This window comes from Lepidochelys kempii, chromosome 14 (assembly GCF_965140285.1).
Source record: "Lepidochelys kempii isolate rLepKem1 chromosome 14, rLepKem1.hap1, whole genome shotgun sequence".
Taxonomy (NCBI): Eukaryota; Metazoa; Chordata; order Testudines; family Cheloniidae; genus Lepidochelys; species Lepidochelys kempii.
The window spans coordinates 50,369,419-50,388,374 of NC_136393.1; the positions used below are offsets into that span (position 1 = coordinate 50,369,419).

Genomic DNA, 18,956 nt, shown 5'->3' on the forward strand with positions numbered 1-18,956 from the left:
CCTAGCACCGACCCAGAATGGGGTCCCCAATGGCCTGTGGGGTCCCATCCCCTGATACACCCAGCAGCCACCTAGGACGGGGCTCTGCACAGGGTTGCAGTGAGCAATGAGCCAGGTGGGTTCTCAGCACCGTCAGTGTCACGAGCAGAGCCCCAGCCCAGCGGCTCCCGGCCCCCAGGATCCGACCCGCTCCCATCGCGGCTCAGGAGGGAGAGATCTGGAAAGTCTTCGGGACCCCCCAGCCTGAGACCTTCTCTGCCCAGCTCTGAGCACCAGCCCGGAAGGCTCGTTTCCATACTTCTCCCTGCTAGGGGACAGACTGCGGTCAGGCTGCCGGACTCGCCCGGCACCTACAATGGCCCCATGGCCGTCCGGGGGCAACGCTACCCCACAGCCCAGATGCCAGCAAAGCAGGACACATGGCAAAGGACCTGGGGCGCTCCAGCCCCTTCCCTAGGGCCTGGTGCCCAAACCCCTTTCTGCTGGGGGCGGGGGAGGACGTGTGTCTGTGGGGATTGGGCGGATGGGTCTGTGTGAATTATTCCCAGTGGAAGGTTCGGGGCTGGCAGAAGTTCTGAGTCCCAACCCCCCAAAGGGCCCTGTCACAGCTCCCCAGGTTTGGTGCCTTGGCCCAGCCTTGGACCTGGGTCTGGGGGACCCGTTTGGAGTATCAGACCCCCCCTCGACCCCCCGGGTCCCGCTCTGCCGTCAGGGGAGCCACGTGGCTTCCCTGCCCCCTTGGGTCAAACCTCGGAGCCGTTAGCACCCCAGCCTCACACTGTGAGCATCCTTCAGCGAGTCCTCCTGGGCTGGACACCTCCGAGAGATGTGTACCCCAAAGGGGGCGATGCCCCCCCCCAGAATGTGCAAGGACTCAGGCAGCCTTGTCAAAGCAGGCGGGTTTATTAGGTGACTAGCACACGGCATAGGAAGCCCTCATTCCAGCACAGAGAACTGGGGTACAGCAGAGTTCCTTTGGGGGGTCTCCCAGCCCCAGCCAAGCTGTGTGGACCCCTTGGCTCCCGCTCTGGGCCTCTTTGTCCCCTGTCCCCTCTTTGTCTCTAGTTCCCGGGTGAGCTCACCCCCCACCTGGCCCCTCCTCAGGCCGTGTTCTTGGCCAGGGGAATGGGGCGCAGCTCCCTTGCTGAGAGGCAGGAAGTCGACACGATCAGGATCATTTGTTGGGTGCTAGGTGGCAAACGTTGCCGTGTTTGGCTTTGCTACATGAACCTGGGCCCCAAAGCCGAGACAGCCGGGCACCAGCCACACCTGCCTCGCTGGGCCTCTGCAAAGAGTAAACAGCCGTTTCCCCCACCTAGCGAACAATGCAGCATGTAGGGGAAACTGAGGCACATACAGTATTCATACAAAATATTACAGAAAATTCCCACTCCGTCCCACCCTCCACCTCCCATCCCATCCTGATGTGCGCAGTGTGAACATCCAGCGCGTTAGACGGAGCGGGGAAGGTGGTGCCATTGGGGGAGGCCGGGTTTGGGCAGGGGACACGGAGCAAGGCTACATATTAAGGGCACAGACCAGGCCCCGTGGGGAGGAATTCTGGTCACTAACATCAGAGTGGAGCTGGCACTGCAGGAGGGTAAAGGCCCCGTGCCCCTTGCCCACCTCCTTCAGCCAGCCCAGCCCCTCCCCTGCCCTGGGGCTGGATTGGAGCCAGTGCACCCTAATGGGAAAGGCCGTGTGTCCCATTCCTCACCCCACCGAGCTGCCAGTCCCCCCACCCTGGGGCTGCATTAGAGCTGGAGCCCCCTGGAGAGTAATGGGCCCACGTCCCAGCCTCCCACGGATGGTCTCCCCGAACCCTGCCTGTGGCCTGGTCTACACTTAACGCTTATCCCAGCAGAGCTCTGCAGTTAGGTGTGACACGACCCCCGGGACACACACAGAGCTCCGGGGGTCAGAGGTGTGACCCCACACCCCAGCACACCGCTGTGTCGCCAAGCCCCCCGTGTGCACACAGTCGCTCTGCAGAGCAGGGCATGTGTGGACCGGGCGAGGGCCGTGCGGGGAGGTGCTGTCCCCACACTGGGGATAAACCCCTCCTGGCTGCGCTGCGTCCACACTCGCTAGCCTCCCTCTCTTCCCCTCCCCAGCCAGAACTATTATTATTGCTGTATTACCGCAGGGCCGAGGAGCCTGGTTGTGCCCAGGACCCCCTTGGGCTCGGTGCTGCCCAGACGCAGAACAAAAACACAGAACCTACCCCTGGAGCCCGGGTCCCTCACACCCAGCTCTGGAGGGGCCCTGCCCCCAGGAGCTCTCAGCCCAGCCCAGCCAGCTGCCTCCCCGGCGCCCTGGGGGGCGTAGTGTTGTCAGGGCTCCCTGTGGGTAGCTGGGCCTATGTCCCATGGGCAACCCACTTGCTACCTGTGACGCAGCAGGGAGGGGGGAGTGTTGACCTGGGAATGTAGCAGGGGAGTTTCCCTGGGGACCGGAGACCTGAGAGCCTGTCACCTGAGCCGGGAGGGGGATGGAGGAGGTAACCCCTCTGCCCCACAATGTGGACAGAGGCTGCAGGAGGGGGCCTGCTGGGTGGGTTTAGTTTCAGTTTGGGGCTGGGTGGAGGAACACAGGGAACCCCAGGGCTGGGGTCTAAGCTCCCTGCTCCCCCAGAAGGACTTGACTGAGGGGTCCTGGTTGTACCCACAGCTCTATTTGTTCCTGGTGTCCAATAAACCTTCCATTTTACTGGCTGGCTGAGAGTCACAGTGAATCCCAGGAAGAGGGGTGCAGGGCCCGGACTCCCCCACACTCCGTGACACCCCGATCCAGTCCTGCCCTTGGGGCCCTCAGCTCTGGAGCTGGGCACGGATCCAGCCCCAAGGTCCATGTCCCCAGGAGATGGGTCAATGCCCACACCTGGGCCGGTGCCGCCCTCAGGCCCTGGACTCCCCTGGTCTAACGTCCTGGTAGCCCCTGGAAGGAGAGAGCAGAGGGGATGGGTTAGGGGGTGTAACGGTCCCACCCCCACCCCCACCCCCAAGAGGGAGAGGACTCACCTGCGTCTGCTCCTCCACAGCACCCCGGCCACGGCGGCTACGGCCAGAGCCCCCAGGGTGATGCCCACGGCCAGGCCGGGGCCCCAGCCCCAGCTCTGCTCTGTAAAACAGGGGGTGCCATGCTGGGAACCGGGACAGGAGAATGGGCCCTGGTCCCTCCGCCTCTCCTGCAGTCTCCCCCTGCTCCCCCCATGTGACGAAGTGGGACTGTTCTTATGTCACGGAGTCCCTGGGCGATGCTCTGGAGCTGCTCCCCATGAAGCCAGTCAGGACTCTGGGGTAATCGCCTTTCTGTGAGCAGCCTGTCTGCAGGACACACAGCTCACCCGGCTTCCACCTTCCTGGGTCTGACCTCGGAGCATTCAGCATCCTCTGCCCCTCCGTGCGCTTCCCCCCAGCGAGTCCGCTCAGGCAGGGCTCCTGGGGAAGCCAGAGGGTCCTGCCCCCCAACTCCGCAGTCAGACGTGACTCTCAGCCAGCCAGTAACACAGAAGGTTTATTAGACGACAGGAACATGGTCTAACACAGAGCTTGCAGGTGCAGAGAACGGGACCCCTCAGCTGGGTCCATTTTGGGGGGCAGTGAGCCAGACGACCACGTCTGCACTTCACTCCATGTCCCAGCCAGCCCCAAAATGAAACTCCCTCCAGCCCCTCCTCCTCTGGGCTTTGTTCCTTTCCCGGGCCAGGAGGTCACCTGATTCCTTTGTTCTCCAACCCTTTAGCTCTCACCTCCCAGGGGGGAAGGGCCAGGCCATCAGTTGCCAGGAAACAGGGTGTCGGCCACTCTCTGTGTCCAGACCCCTGCACACACCTGCCCTCTAGGGCCCTGCAATGATCATACACCCTTACCCCACCCCCTAGAGACTTAAGAACTACCTAGGGGAAACTGAGGCACCCCCACACTATTCAGAGGAAACATTAAGAACAGTCCCACTTCGTCACATCTTAATGTTTCCTCTGAATAGTGTGGAGGTGCCTCAGTTTCCTCTAGGCAGTTCTTAAGTATCTAGGGGGTGGGGTAAGGGTGTATGATCGTTGCAGAGCCCTAGAGGGCAGGGGTGTGCAGGGGTCTGGACACAGAGAATGGCCGACACCCTGTTTCCTGGCAACTGATGACCTGGGCCCTTCCCCCCTGCGAGGTGAGAGCTAAAGGGTTGGAGAACAAAGGAATCCGGTGTCCTCCTGGCCCGGGAAAGGGACAAAGCCCAGAGGAGGAGGGGCTGGAGGGAGTTTCAGTTTGGGGCTGGCTGGGACATGGAGTGAAGGGCAGACGGGGTTGTCTGGCTCACTGCCCCCCAAAATGGACCCAGCTGAGGGGTCCTGTTCTCTGCACCTACAAGCTCTGTGTTAGACCATGTTCCTGTTGTCTAATAAACCTTCTGTTTTACTGTTTGGCTGAGAGTCCCGTCTGACTGCGGAGTTGGGGGGCAGGACCCTCTGGCCCCCCCAGGACCCCGCCTGCGTGGTGTCGCTGTGGGAAGTGCAGGGAGGGGCAGCGGATGCTGAATGCTCTGAGGTCAGACCCAGGAAGGGGGAAGCCAGGTGAGCTGTGCGTCCTGAAGACAGGCTGCTCCCAGAGAGACTTCCCCAGAATCCTGCCTGGCTTTGTAGGGAGCAGTTCCAGAGCATTGCCCAGGGACTCCGTGACACCCCACCCCAACCCACTGCCCTCAGCCCCACATCCCCGCACTGTTCGCTCAGCCTCCCCCACAGTCCCCCTATTTTCTCCCACAGTCCCACCCCCTGCTTCCCCCCAATCCAGTTCTGCTCCCCTCTGTCCAATCCCCACCATACCCATCTCTTTTTCCGCATACCCCACAGACCCTCCCCAGCTCTGCTCCCCGCACCTCCTCTGCCCCACTCTACACAGCTCTCTGCACCCCGTCCCATTCGCGCTCTCCTCAGCCACCACTGCTGCCTCCCTCCATCCCAGTCCTGTCCCGTCCCCCTCAGCTCCTCCATCCTGCTCCCCCTGGTCCATCCCCACAACCCTCACTCACCCCTCTGCCTCCCTCCATCCCAGTCCTGCCCCGTCCCCCTCAGCTCCTCCATCCTGCTCCCCCTGGTTCATCTCCACAACCCTCACTCACCCCTCTGCCTCCCTCCATCCCAGTCCCGTTGCCTGGAACCACCCTGTCCCACTCAGGACGTGCAGGAAAAGCCCCCAGAGACCACGACCGCACCCCCCTGGAGACGTGCACCTACCCCAGGGGATCAGCAAGCTCTGGCCCCCCAGGCTGCTGTGCTCCACCCGGCAGGCGTAGCTGTGCCCGTCGCCCGGCTCCATGGCCAGGGAGCTGCGCAGCTGGTAGGTCAGGTCCGCGTTGGGCAGGATCCCGCTGGAGCTCAGCCGCCCGTCCGGCCCCACCTCCTCCCCGTCCTGCAGCCAGGCCACGCGGATGGGCCGGGGGTAGAAACCGGTGACCCGGCAAACCAGCAGTAACGGCGCGGGGGTCCCGGCTGGGGAAGGCGCTCGGGCAAACACCACGGCGACCGGCCGCTCTGAGACAGGGGGAGAGAGACGGGGCGGGGGAGAGGGGACGATTCAGTCTGAGCCTCAGGGACTCACTAGCCAAACCCAGCTCCATCCCCCGGGCTCAGGCGTTGGCCCCGCTGTCCTGGCCAGGCCCCAATTCTGTCCCCTGCAGTTACCAGTGGTGAGGGAATCCCCCTTCACTTCCTGTCCTAAACGGCTGTGCAGTGCGGCTATGAAATGGCTACGGTGCTCCACCCCAGCTATAGCTGCATTTGTACACCAGGCAAGGGGTCCCTGGATAAACAGCCCCCGTGCCCCACCCCAGAGGTGGCTGCAAATCAGTTCAAGGTGAGGGATCCCTATATAAACAGCTCCCACACCTGACCCCAAAGGTGACTTCTTCTCAGTGCTGGACCAGGGATCCCTGTATAAACAGCCCCCACATCCTACCCCAGAGGTGGTCGCATGGCAGCGAGTGGTGTCCAGCCTCACCTTGCCTCTCCAGAGACTCGTTCCCATACTGGACAAAGCTCTTGAGCTCATTGATACAGGTTGCTCGCAGGAGAAACTGAAGCGTGATGGCCGTGCTCCTCTCGTGGTTAAGAAGGTCCCGGGTGTAGAGCGCCAGCTTGTCCCCCTGACGAGCGACCCAGGTGCCTGCGTCCGCGTCGAAGCTGACGAAGTCCTCGCCGTTCACCGCGGCCTCATAGAATCCCCTCGAGGTGCCGTTGGGGTGGAACTCGCAGCTGACAGAGACCTGGGTAACAAAGGGGTCTGGAGCAGGGAGGGCAGGGGGATGAGGACGGGCGTCCCGAGGTCACCGGGAGGCAGGGGTAAGGGTCAGAAATAGAGAGGCAGCGTGAGGGATGGGAGGGGGGAATAGACTTGTCAGGTACTATGAGGACGTTTGGCCTCAGGACAGCGGCGGGATTGTGGGGCAACCCTGGCTGGAATTCAGGGCACGTTGAAGTTTTTGTTTAAAGCTGATTTTTCACGTGCATAGTCAGATTGGCTCGAAAATCGCTGCATTATATCGGGGCCTGAGGCAGAGTTTGTGGTGCAAATTTGGGGTACCTTGGTCACTGGGTTCCTGAGATACAGACCCCCGCCCAAATGACCTGCTTTTCAAAGGGTCAGGCTACATGTCAGGAAAGACCCGGAGCCTCGGCTCAGGGAGTGGGACGTGGGGCCTTTCCCCTCTAGGAAGTTCAAGCTACAATCTGGCCCCAGACCTGGCTGGCTGACCCTGGAGTGGAGAATGGGGTACGGGTGTTTCCCCTCTGAGGGACGCCGGCTCCAAACAGCCTACGGGCCAGGGACTGGCTGTCTTGCCCCCAGGGACACGCTCAGTGGCTGTGGTGAGTGTGTCAGTTCCCAGCACCCCGCTTCGTACTCACAGGCCATTCCCTGCTGCTGAGCTATCCTGTTCACAGTACGGTTGAAATTGAACAGGTAGTGATGGATCAGCAGCTCCAGGTCCTGCCACTCCTTCGGGGTCAGGCCCCGCTGGGCCCAGGGCTGCAGGAAGCGGATCTGGCAGGTGCTGCAGTCCATGGAGTGGGTCTCCAGGTCGCCCAGCAGGGCCATCCCCTCCATGTCCGTGGAGCTGGTGTTGTGGAAGACATTGATCTGGAGCAGCCGCAGGGTGACAGATGCTGGGGGGAGAGGAGGGGAGGCTGGGGGAGGGGGCAGGAAACAAGTGGAGGACAAAGCAGGTGGGGAGAGAGCTGAATGAGTCTCAGTCTCCTTAAGTCCTTCGCGACAGGATCTCCCTGCTGAACCTAACCCACCTCCCCACTCCTTCTACTCCCCCAGCAAGGGTCACTAGCCCAGCGTGGTGCTGCCCTACCCTAGCCTTGGGATTACACCATCCCCACCTCCCAGGTTCAAAAACGGTGGGGGAGGGGTCCCCAATTACCAGTCCGGGCCGCCCATGCCCAGGGGAGGAGCAGCAGAGGGAGCAGCATCCTGGCAGGGGAAGGGGAAGCCGGGCTCAGGCGGGCGTCAGGGCAGCGAGATGAGGGGCCCAGAGTCACTCACATGCTCTCGGTTCTGCCCCAGGGCACACGCCTCTTTGCCCACTTCTCTCTTTGTCTGTCTCTGCTCAGCTGCGTCCCCGCAGCTGCCAGCCCCGAGCCAATCAGGGCAGAGGGAGTCGGGGAGCGGAGGCAGCGCGGGAGGGGGATCCCCGGCCGCAAGATCAGAACCAGACCCTGTGCCCGGGTCAGTGCGTGTGTGTGACGCCCCCTCCATCTCCTCCAGCCTGGGGTACCACTGCTCCCAGCCCAGCCCTTAGCGCCGCCCTGGGGCAATGGGGCCAGCCCTGTCTGCCCGGGCAGAGCCCCCTGCTGCCCCCCGCCCTGCTCCCTGCAGCCCAGCCCCTAGCGCCGCCCTGGGGCAATGGGGCCAGCCCTGACTGCCCGGGGAGAGCCCCCTTCTGCCCCCTGCCCTGCTCCCTGCAGCCCAGCCCTTAGCACTGCTCTGGGGCAACGGGGCCAGCCCTGACTGCCCGGGCAGAGCCCCCTGCTGCCCCCCGCCCTGCTCCCTGCAGCCCAGCCCCTAGCGCCGCCCTGGGGCAATGGGGCCAGCCCTGACTGCCAGGGGACAGCGCCCCCCCACTCAGAGCCAGATTCACCCACAGGCAGACTAGGCAGGTGCCCAGGGCTCAGATTCACGGCCAGCATCCTGCTCCTCACCCCGCCCACGGGCTCCGCCCACAGCAGCACCCTCAGCCCCGGAACGTCACCCCAAACCTGCCCCGCCGCAGAGGGCAGGCTTGGGGTGGGGGAGCCAGCCTGCCCCCACTCACCCCGCAGGGGTGGTCCTGTACTGTGGGGCTGGGGCTGGCTCCTCCCGCTGGGGGGCAGCCGGGCTGAACCTAGGGGCACCAGTTCAGGTTTTGATGTGGCGGGGGGGACGACAAATTTTAACTGTGATTCCCGGGGCTCCCGAGGCACCTGATCAGATAACGACTTAGAAAGTAGCCGAGAGGAGCACTGTATCTCCTTCCCACAGAGCGAAAGACAATTCAATCCGTCTTAGAGCTGGGCTCTGAGCTGCCACGGCCTCCTTCCCAACCGCCGTCTCCCAGAGGTGGCCTGCCGGGTTTGGCTCCCCGCCGTGAGACAGGTCGCCCGGAGGCAGCTGGCTTCGTCCGGCTACCCCTGCGCCCGCCCGGTCTGCCGGCAGGCCGGCGCCTTCGGGACGGAGCCCCCCCAGGACGCAGCTCGGCATCTCGCGGGGCTGACGACGAGCCTGACCTCCTGGGCGCCCTTGGAAATCCCGCTCGGTGCGGAAACGGCTTTGAAGAGCCGGCCCTTCGCCTCAGGGCCCCCCGCACAAGGGGGAGAACCGCCCGGCCCAAGCTCCCCGAGGGGCTGGGAGGGGACGGAGCTCAGGCTCTCGCAGGTGCTCTGATACTGCGGTGAGGGGGCGAAGACGTGGGCCCCGAGGGGACCCCCCCTACCAAACTCGGGGGGGGCATAGGAGTCCCCGGCCCCTAAACGGCACCTCTGGCTGGACCTGAATGACAGGGGCAGTGCCCCCCTAAGCTGCCCCCTCCATGCCAACATCCCCTCCCCCGCCCCGATGCCCCCCTCCCGAAAGCCCTTCCCCCGCCCTTCCTTTAGCCCCTCCCACTCTGTGCCCCATTCTCCTCTGTTCTCCTCCCAGGCCCCCGGGCGCCTCCCTTTCTCCCATGCTGGTGGACCGGCCAATCAGAAGGTGCTGCTGCCTATCAGCATCACTAGTTGCCGGGGCAGTTCTAGCGAGTGAGGGAAAAAGGCGGGAAACGGGCAGAGATGTGGCAGGAGGCGTCAACAGCCCCTGAGAGTGTGATGGGGGAGGGGGCAACTGGCACCTGAGGGGGCAGGAGCGGGAGGGGGCAACCGGCACCTGAGGGGACCCCAGCAAATGTCCCTGTGACGGGGTGGGTCACAGAGACCCCCTTGGGACGGTCACCGGACGTGCTGAAAGTACCTCGGAGCCCGTTTCCCCTGCCCGCGGGGGACGCCAGACCCTGCCTGGTAGAGCCAGGCACGCCAGCCTGCTGCGAACACAGACCCAGGGGCTGAACCCCCCCCCCCCCCCAAAGCTGCCGAGGTCACGGAAAACCAGCACCCAGACCCCCAGCTCCCAGTGGGGGGAGCAGGTCCCCCGTCTCCGGCACCCAGACCCCCAGCTCCCAGTGGGGTCAGCAGGTCCCCCGTCTCCGGCACCCAGACCCCCAGCTCCCAGTGGGGTCAGCAGGTCCCCCGTCTCCGGCACCCAGACCCCCAGCTCCCAGTGGGGGCAGCAGGTCCCCCGTCTCCGGCACCCAGACCCCCAGCTCCCAGTGGGGTCAGCAGGTCCCCCGTCTCCGGCACCCAGACCCCCAGCTCCCAGTGGGGGCAGCAGGTCCCCCGTCTCCGGCACCCAGACCCCCAGCTCCCAGTGGGGTCAGCAGGTCCCCCGTCTCCGGCACCCAGACCCCCAGCTCCCAGTGGGGGCAGCAGGTCCCCCGTCTCCGGCACCCAGACCCCCAGCTCCCAGTGGGGGCAGCAGGTCCCCCGTCTCCGGCACCCAGACCCCCAGCTCCCAGTGGGGTCAGCAGGTCCCCCGTCTCCGGCACCCAGACCCCCAGCTCCCAGTGGGGTCAGCAGGTCCCCCGTCTCCGGCACCCAGACCCCCAGCTCCCAGTGGGGTCAGCAGGTCCCCCGTCTCCGGCACCCAGACCCCCAGCTCCCAGTGGGGGCAGCAGGTCCCCCGTCTCCGGCACCCAGACCCCCAGCTCCCAGTGGGGTCAGCAGGTCCCCTGTCTCCGGCACCCAGACCCCCAGCTCCCAGTGGGGTCAGCAGGTCCCCTGTCTCCGGCACCCAGACCCCCAGCTCCCAGTGGGGTCAGCAGGTCCCCTGTCTCCGGCACCTAGACCCCCAGCTCCCAGTGGGGTGAGCAGGTCCCCTGTCTCCGGCACCCAGATCCCCAGCTCCCAGTGGGGTGAGCAGGTCCCCTGTCTCCGGCACCCAGACCCCCAGCTCCCAGTGGGGTCCAAACCCCAAAGGACTCCGTCTTACCCTGTATAAAGCTCAGACAGGGTAAACGCAGGAATTGCCCGCCCTCTACAACACTGACAGAAAGAGATGTCCAGCGATTTGCTCCCCAAGGTGTTCATCACGTACCCTGGGTTTATAAATAAATCACGGTGATTTTATTAGTATAACAAGTAGGCTTTAAGTGGTTTTGAGTAATAACAGAGAGAACAGAGTAAGTCACAAATCAAAATAAAACAAAACAGGCAAGTCTAAGCCTAATACATTAAGAAACTGATTACGGGTAATATCTCGCCTTCAGAGCTGTTCCAATGAGCTTTTTCACAGACTAGACTCCTTCCTCATCTGGGCCCGATCCTTTCCCCAGTACAGTCTTTGTTTGAGCCAGCAGACATCTCTGGTGGTAAGCAGGGGTTTTCTCATGACTGCCCCCCCCACCCTTTGTCCTGCTCCACCCCCTTTTATAGCTTTGGCCATGGCGGGAATCTTTTGTCTCTCTGGGTCCCCACCCCTCGTTCTAAATGGAAAAGTACCAGACTTAAGATGGATTCCAGTACCAGGCAACATGGTCACATGTCACTGTGAGACCGCTCGTCTCCATTCTTCCTGGGTTGGCCCACACCTCCACAGGAAGGCTTGCAGGTAAATAAACCATTTACAACCAATTGTCCTAGTCCGTGGGAGCCATCAAGATTCTAAACCCCCATTAATGGCCCACGCTTTGCATAATTACAACAGGACCTCAGAGTTATACTTCATATTTCTAGCTTCAGATACAAGAATGATACATGCATACAAATAGGAGGAATATATTCCCTAGTTTATAACCTTTGTTATGATACCTTACAAGCATATTCCAGTTACATCATATTCACACTCATAAGCATATTTCCATAAACATATGGAGTGCAACATCACAGTCACCCTGACTTCTTGGTCTGTGGACTTTCTGCTTTGTTATTGTGGGATTGCTGGGGAGCGCTGGGCTGTGGACAGGCTGGTTTGTTCTTGTAGGGTTGCTCGGGAGTGATGGGTGTGTAGACATGCTGGCTTGTTATTGTAGGATTGCTGTTGATAAGCTGGTTTGTTATTGTAGGGTTGCTCCTCAGTGCTGGGCTGCCTCACGCTGGTCTCATGGTAACAGTGACATGCAATGACCATCCCCGGTTGGTTCTGGATGAAAATCGCTGCCTGGTGTTTGGGACCCTATGTGAGGTGCGGCTGTTCTGGGGGCGGGGGGACCTCGCTGTGCAGGGGTAGCCCCCGGCTTGGTTTTCCCCACTTGGCCCTGGAGCAGACGCTGCTTTTCCAGAGTGAATCTCCCCCAATTCATCCTCTGGGTTCCGGCTCTTGTCTCAACCCCATTGTTAGGGTCAAGGCAGGTCTGGGTTTTGGGCCCTGCCCCCCTCAGGGTCCCCTATTTCCTCCAGCCCAGAGTAAGTGAGCGGACGATTGACACACGCAGCGGAGGGTGCAATCCCCTGGGGTGACCCCCCCTTCATGACACCCCCACTGAGCCGTGTGACAGAGGGAAGAAGGCCCGGCAGTCGCAGCTGCAGACAGACCCCGCACGTCCTGCCGGAGGAGGCCACGTGCCGTCCCTGTATCTCCACTGTGGAGCAGGCACCGCGGGTCCCTGCACGGCGAGACAGCAGGAGAGACTGGGGAGCGGCCCCCCAGGCCCCGGTGAGCGCAGCGAGGTGCGTGCCATGGGTTCACACCGTTTTGCGGTGGTGCTCCGCAGTGCTGCTGCTGGGGTTTGTCTGCTTCTGCAGCAGGGGGCTTTGTTATTTTGTCTTGTGTGTTTGAGGGTCGACATTTGAGCTCTGGGGCAGCACAGAAATGACCTTCCTGGGACACACCAGCGTGTTCGGTTCCTGGGCCATTACGAGCGACAAGAAGACGACACAGGCTGGTTTATTTCAGCGAGGTCACTTGTTAGCACCAGGGCTGTGCACATTCTGGCTTCTCACCATTTCCTCATGTGGTTTCAGGTTTGCGCTGACAGTTAACCCACCAGCCAAGCAGGCAAACGCCATTAGCCCTTGTTCCAGAGAGAAGGAAACGGGGAGGTGACGTGACCTGCCTGAGGTCACGCAGTGAAACTGCAGCAGAGCTGGACAGAACCCAGGTGTCCTGATGTAGCTGCAACACCAGCCCCTGCAGTGAAGGCTCTGACGGCTTTTCTTCGCATGCCCCTGCTGTACACACTGTGTGGAAGCAAAATGTGACTATAGGCAGGACTATGTCTGGATTGTTTTATTCCACAGACGGGGGTACCAGTAAGTGGTGGTTGACATTGGCAGTGACCCTCCCAGCCACGCTCCTGTTAGAGAGCCAGAGAAGCTGGCAGGGGTGAGCTAGGAACAAGGATTCCTCAACCAGAGCAGAGAAGTGGCTCCCTTGTATCTGCTCTCCTGTTTTCTTCCAAGAAATCTGTGTTGTACCCAGCCCCCAGCACGGCTCCTCCGCCTGCTGGAAACTAGGGCCTGGGTCTGGGGAGTCCCCGGCCCCAAGGCTGCTGGTCTGCCCAACCTGCTTCCTGCAGCCAGGGGCCACAGGAACTAGAGGCCCCAGCCTTTTCCCTGCCAGTTCCCCCTGGCCACAGCGAGCTCTGAGCAAGCGGGTTCCTTGGGGAGCTGGCGTATTAGGCAGTGAGCAGTTATAACAGAAAATGACCTCTTTGCAGCTTCCCCCACAACCTCACAAAGGCACCCCCGGGGCCCTGTAAGTATGAGTCACCAGGCATGAGGCGAGTGATTATGGTTAAGATTAGCCACCAGCCACAGCAACACAAGCTCTGCGGAGTGACAGGCATTCCCCAGCCCTGCCCACAGTGAAAAGAAATGTCAGTTTATTTAACAAAGGTTAGAGATACGAGAAGACACAAGTAGAATTATTGAGAAAAAATGGCTACATATAAAATAAAATCATAACACACATTCTAGAGACTAATCTTTATTACCAAGATACTTTTCTATGTATCTAATGAAGCTTAGCTCTTCCAAAATGTCAGCAGTGTTTTCCAGCCAGGCAGGCTGTGATATCTTTCTCAGGAAACAAGCCACGCTCTTAACTTCTTGCCTCTGTGAAGGATACTGTGTGTCTTTTTGCACCCCCAGGTATATTAAATAGTCCATTGAGCTTTATTCATAAACTGGACACCCTCCCACTGTGTGTTCCTTCCTGTAGATTTGGGGATCCCTTGTTGATTTCGCAGTCTGGATTAGCTGGTAGCTCCCTATGCAAATAGACTTACATTGTGAGAGGCACAATACACAATGGCCAGCCAGAGGATAAACGACTCCTAACCCCTGCCTGCACAGAAACGTGTTTTAAACTTCACGTGACCTGCCTGTTCTCTACTTTAAGAACATAGTTTTTATGTTTAGCTACAGCTGTGACCAGCTGTCCCTGCGCTGCCCAAATGTAAGGAAAAGCCAGCGCCCTCACGGGAGGGCTCACACACTGAGTTTGGGGTGCGATCCCAATGAGTCGAAAGAATAGTAAATATGGCAGGCGACCAGCTTGGCTTAATGGTGAAATCCTAGCGGATCTTAAACATAAAAAAGAAGCTTACAAGAAGTGAAAGGTTGGACATATGACCAGGGAAGAGTATAAAAATATTGCTCGGTCATGTAGGAATGATATCAGGAGGGCCAAATCGCACCTGGAGCTGCAGCTAGCAAGAGATGTCAAGAGTAACAAGAAGGGTTTCTTCAGGTATGTTGGCAACAAGAAGAAAGCCAAGGAAAGTGTGGGCCCCTTACTGAATGAGGGAGGCAACCTAGTGACAGAGGATATGGAAAAAGCTAATGTACTCAATGCTTTTTTTTGCCTCTGTCTTCACTAACAAGGTCAGCTCCCAGACTGCTGCGCTGGGCATCACAAAATGCGGAAGAGATGGCCAGCCCTCTGTGGAGATAGAGGTGGTTAGGGACTATTTAGAAAAGCTGGACGTGCACAAGTCCGTGGGGCCGGACGAGTTGCATCCGAGAGTGCTGAAGGAATTGGCGGCTGTGATTGCAGAGCCATTGGCCATTATCTTTGAAAACTCGTGGCGAACGGGGGAAGTCCCGGATGACTGGAAAAAGGCTAATGTAGTGCCAATCTTTAAAAAAGGGAAGAAGGAGGATCCTGGGAACTACAGGCCAGTCAGCCTCACCTCAGTCCCTGGAAAAATCATGGAGCAGGTCCTCAAAGAATCAATCCTGAAGCACTTGCATGAGAGGAAAGTGATCAGGAACAGCCACCATTCACCAAGGGAAGGTCATGCCTGACTAATCTAATCGCCTTTTATGATGAGATTACTGGTTCTGTGGATGAAGGGAAAGCAGTGGATGTATTGTTTCTTGACTTTAGCAAAGCTTTTGACACGTCTCCCACAGTATTCTTGTCAGCAAGTTAAGGAAGTATGGGCTGGATGAATGCACTATAAGGTGGGTAGAAAGCTGGCTAGATTGTCGGGCTCAACGGGTAGTGATCAATGGCTCCATGTCTAGTTGGCAGCCGGTGTCAAGTGGAGTGCCCCAGGGGTCGGTCCTGGGGCCGGTTTTGTTCAATATCTTCATAAATGATCTGGAGGATGGTGTGGATTGCACTCTCAGCAAATTTGCGGATGATACTAAACTGGGAGGAGTGGTAGATACACTGGAGGGGAGGGATAGGATACAGAAGGACCTAGACAAATTGGAGGACTGGGCCAAAAGAAATCTGATGAGGTTCAATAAGGATAAGTGCAGGGTCCTGCACTTAGGACGGAAGAACCCAATGCACCGCTACAGACTAGGGACCGAATGGCTAGGCAGCAGTTCTGCGGAAAAGGACCTAGGGGTGACAGTGGATGAGAAGCTGGATATGAGTCAGCAGTGTGCCCTTGTTGCCAAGAAGGCCAATGGCGTTTTGGGATGTATAAGTAGGGGCATAGCGAGCAGATCGAGGGACGTGATCGTTCCCCTCTATTCGACATTGGTGAGGCCTCATCTGGAGTACTGTGTCCAGTTTTGGGCCCCACACTACAAGAAGGATGTGGATAAACTGGAGAGAGTCCAGCGAAGGGCAACAAAAATGATTAGGGGTCTAGAACACATGAGTTATGAGGAGAGGCTGAGGGAGCTGGGATTGTTTAGTCTGCTGAAGAGAAGAATGAGGGGGGGATTTGATAGCTGCTTTCAACTACCTGAAAGGGGGTTCCAAAGAGGATGGCTCTAGACTGTTCTCAGTGGTAGCAGATGACAGAACGAGGAGTAATGGTCTCAAGTTGCAGTGGGAGAGGTTTAGATTGGATATTAGGAAAAACTTTTTCACTATGAGGGTGGTGAAACACTGGAATGCGTTACCTAGGGAGGTGGTAGAATCTCCTTCCTTAGAGGTTTTTAAGGTCAGGCTTGACAAAGCCCTGGCTGGGATGATTTAACTGGGAATTGGCCCTGTTTCGAGCAGGGGGTTGGACTAGATGACCTTCTGGGGTCCCTTCCAACCCTGATATTCTATGATTCTATGATTCTATGATCCCTTGTGTCTATTTACCCTTGCTGTCCATTCCTGACTGGGTGGCAGGTTGACACATGTCAATCACTATTGTCTCCTTTCTCCCCGGGTCACGCATGCATTGTCATCATCACTTTATGAGGAGACAACTTTTACGTTTCTCAATAACTGGAGGAAATATTTTTCTCATGTTTTCTTGTGTGTGGGACATTGGCTAGAAAGTGTCCCTGTCTCAATCTCTCCGGTCCTGCTGGCTGCAGTTGCTCTTTTCTGGGTTTAGACTTTGCTTTGTACTTTCTGGTCTGTACCCCAAGGTTGAGGTCTTAGAGTCTGCCAAAATTTTGCACATTTCACTATGGTCACATATCTGCTAGCATGATTGTTCTGTGCAGGGACCGGGGGCCATCCCAGACAGGTTCCCACATGGGCAGCGACATCAGCAAGAGTGACTGTGGGGCTGGGCAGGGGGCCAGGAGACCGTTAACTCGGGACGTGTGCACGAGGGAAAGTGAGGACTCCCCCAGGTGGGAGCAGCACAGGAGGGTGGGGAGAGCCCAGGGAGGAGACAATGACAGAAAGGGACATTCAACCAGAGGGCACCAGGCCTCGATCAGCAGTGCAGAAGTGGGCTCCTGGGCTCCCAGCTTCTACATTCTCCAGGATGGGATCAGATGCAGGAGCCCTGCAGGGAGAGAGAGGTATCACCACCTGGTACTGAGGCTAGCCGAGACCAATGTAGAGTCAAAATCCAGCTCCAGCCCTGTCACGGAGTCCCCGGGCGATGCTCGGGAACTGCTCCCTATGAAGCCAGGCAGGACTCTGGGGAAGTCTCTCGGGGAGCAGCCTGTCTGCAGGACACACAGCTCACACGGCTTCCACCTTCCTGGGTCTGACCTCGGAGCATTCAGCATCCTCTCTGCCCCTCCGTGCACTTCCCACAGTAAGTCCACCCAGGCGGGGTCCTGGGGAAGCCAGAGGGACCTGCACCCCAACTCCGCAGTCAGATGGGACTCTCAGCCAGCCAGTAAAACAGAAGGTTTATTAGACGACAGGAACATGATCTAACACAGAGCTTGTAGGTGCAGAGAACAGGACCCCTCAGCTGGGTCCTTTTTGGGGGCAGTGAGCCAGACAACCACGTCTGCCCTTCACTCCTCGTCCCCAGCCAGCCCCAAACTGAAACTCTCTCCCGCCCCTCCTCCTCTGGGCTTTGTCTCTTTCCCGGGCCAGGAGGTCACCTGATCTCTTTGTCTCCAACCCTTTAGCTCTCACCTTGCAGGGGGGAAGGGCCAGGCCATCAGGTGCCAGGAAACAGGGTGTCGGCCATTCTCTGTGCCCAGACCCCTGCATACACCTGCCCTCTAGGGCTCTGCAATGATCATAACCCCTTACCCCACCCCCTAGATACTTAAGAACTGCCTAGGGGAAACCGAGGCACCCCCACACTATTCAGAGAAAACATTGAGAACAGTCCCACTTTGTCACAAGTCCCTCCACAGTCTCTTTGTCTGATTTAAGGCGAGACTTTTGTGCTTTTAGAAATATTGTTTTAAAGGTGAAAGGCCCCAGGAAAATGTGGGAAGTGGTGTGTGAGTGTGAATGGGACGTTGTTGCTCATGTCAACCCACCTGGGAAAATAATTAGAGAGTGAGTGAGCGCAGGTAAGGGAAAAACGGGTGTCACGCAGTCAGCGTTTTGACCTGCAAGTTATTACAGTTTCTTTCACACGTTTAGGCAAAAAGGGAAGCAGCTTTGAGGGCAGCATAAATAAGTGTCAGAATTCAGGATCAGGAGTTCATCAATTTCTGGTGTGTTTCTCAAGTGAGTCTGGTCTCCATATTTTTAAAAGGGGAAGTGGATTTGTTTCATAACTAGAGAGGAACTGACTGATCTGCGGGCACTTCAAACTGTGTCTGCAACTCCCTGATGTTCCAGGACTGTGTGGGACTAGAGAGGAGAAGTGGAGGGGAGGCCAGGAGGGCATGACTGTAGCTCAGACTCTGAAGGGGCTGACTCAGGTTTATGGGAAGCCAGGGGCTGGGATTAGCCCTGCACTTCCTGGACGTGGGCAGAGAGATGGGCAGGAAGTTTCTGAGTCACTAGAAAACTGGATTCGAGCCTGAAGAGAAAATTAAAGCAAAGTGCGGTGAACCAAAATCCTAGCGAAACCCTCCAGTGCCATTGCATCATGGCCCCACTGGGGACTCGTTTCCTGGGGCTGCCGGCCCCATCCCTGAGCCAGTCACCTTTCTTATTCCTCAGGTAGACGAGCAACCCCAGGACCACGAAGACCAAACCCAGCACGAAGCCCCCGACCCCAGCCAGCCTCTTGCCCTAGCAGAGTCAGCCAGTGCCTGTGTGGAAACAAGAGCACAGCTGGTTTAGGCTGAGCTCAGCCTCTCCTTCCCCTTGTGCTCTCTGCCCGCAGGGGTGGGGTGGGGCTGTGACCCAGGCCCATCCCCTGGGGGCTCTACAGAGCGAGGGATGCCTTTGTGGGGCTCAGGGGCTGCCCCACACCCAGAGGCTTTTACCCCAGTGCACACTGAGGGGGTCCCGCAGGCTGATGTGCTCCAGCTGGCAGGTGTAGACTCCCCGCGCCAGGGGCTCATCTCCAGCATCACCAGGATCTGGAAGGTCCAGTCTCCGTTCTGGAGCAGCTCCATGGACACCACCCTGGCCGTCTGCTCCTGCCCGTTCTTCAGCCACTTGATCTCGATCCCCAAGGGGTAAAACCCTGTCACGGAGCAAACCAGCAGGTTACAATGGGCTGGGACCCTGATTTCATGGGGGAAACTTTCACCTTGGACTGAATTGGGAGAAGCAGGGAGAGAGAGAGAGATGGGAAAGGAGTAAGAGACAGAGCAGGACTCAAAGAGACCAGGTTCCAGTTCCAGTTTTACAATCTTCCTTCACCCCAGAGGTACCATTGTTAACCTTTGG

The 18,956-nt window shown here is 58.8% G+C and overlaps 1 protein-coding gene across 3 annotated transcripts; it reads right to left on the bottom strand.

Moving 5' to 3' along the window:
- Positions 1-889: 889 nt before the first annotated feature.
- LOC140904487 (antigen-presenting glycoprotein CD1d) lies at positions 890-7,616 on the bottom strand. Of its 3 annotated transcripts, XM_073326869.1 has the most exons (6): positions 7,417-7,586; positions 6,896-7,174; positions 5,991-6,272; positions 5,228-5,524; positions 3,021-3,120; positions 2,800-2,937 (listed from the first exon to the last, which is right to left on the bottom strand). In XM_073326869.1, the coding sequence occupies exons 1-6, from the start codon at positions 7,463-7,465 to the stop codon at positions 2,898-2,900; spliced, it is 1,047 nt and encodes a 348-aa protein (XP_073182970.1). In that variant the 5' UTR covers positions 7,466-7,586; the 3' UTR covers positions 2,800-2,897. The 3 variants fall into 3 exon arrangements, with proteins under 3 accessions (XP_073182969.1, XP_073182968.1, XP_073182970.1); XM_073326868.1 differs by lacking the exon at positions 3,021-3,120 and having other exon boundaries at positions 890-2,937; positions 7,539-7,616; XM_073326867.1 differs by lacking the exon at positions 3,021-3,120 and having other exon boundaries at positions 890-2,937.
- Between the last annotated feature and the right edge of the window lie 11,340 nt (positions 7,617-18,956).

Coding starts and splice junctions, on each gene's coding strand:
- LOC140904487 (XM_073326867.1), bottom strand. CDS start 7,465: ATGCTGCTCCCTCTGCTGCTCCTCCCCTGGGCATGGGCGGCCCGGACT. Junction 7,175..7,416: donor GGCATGGGCGGCCCGGACTG/GTAATTGGGGAC, acceptor CCCCTCCCCCAG/CCTCCCCTCCTCTCCCCCCA. Junction 6,273..6,895: donor TCAGCAGCAGGGAATGGCCT/GTGAGTACGAAG, acceptor TCCCTGCTCCAG/ACCCCTTTGTTACCCAGGTC.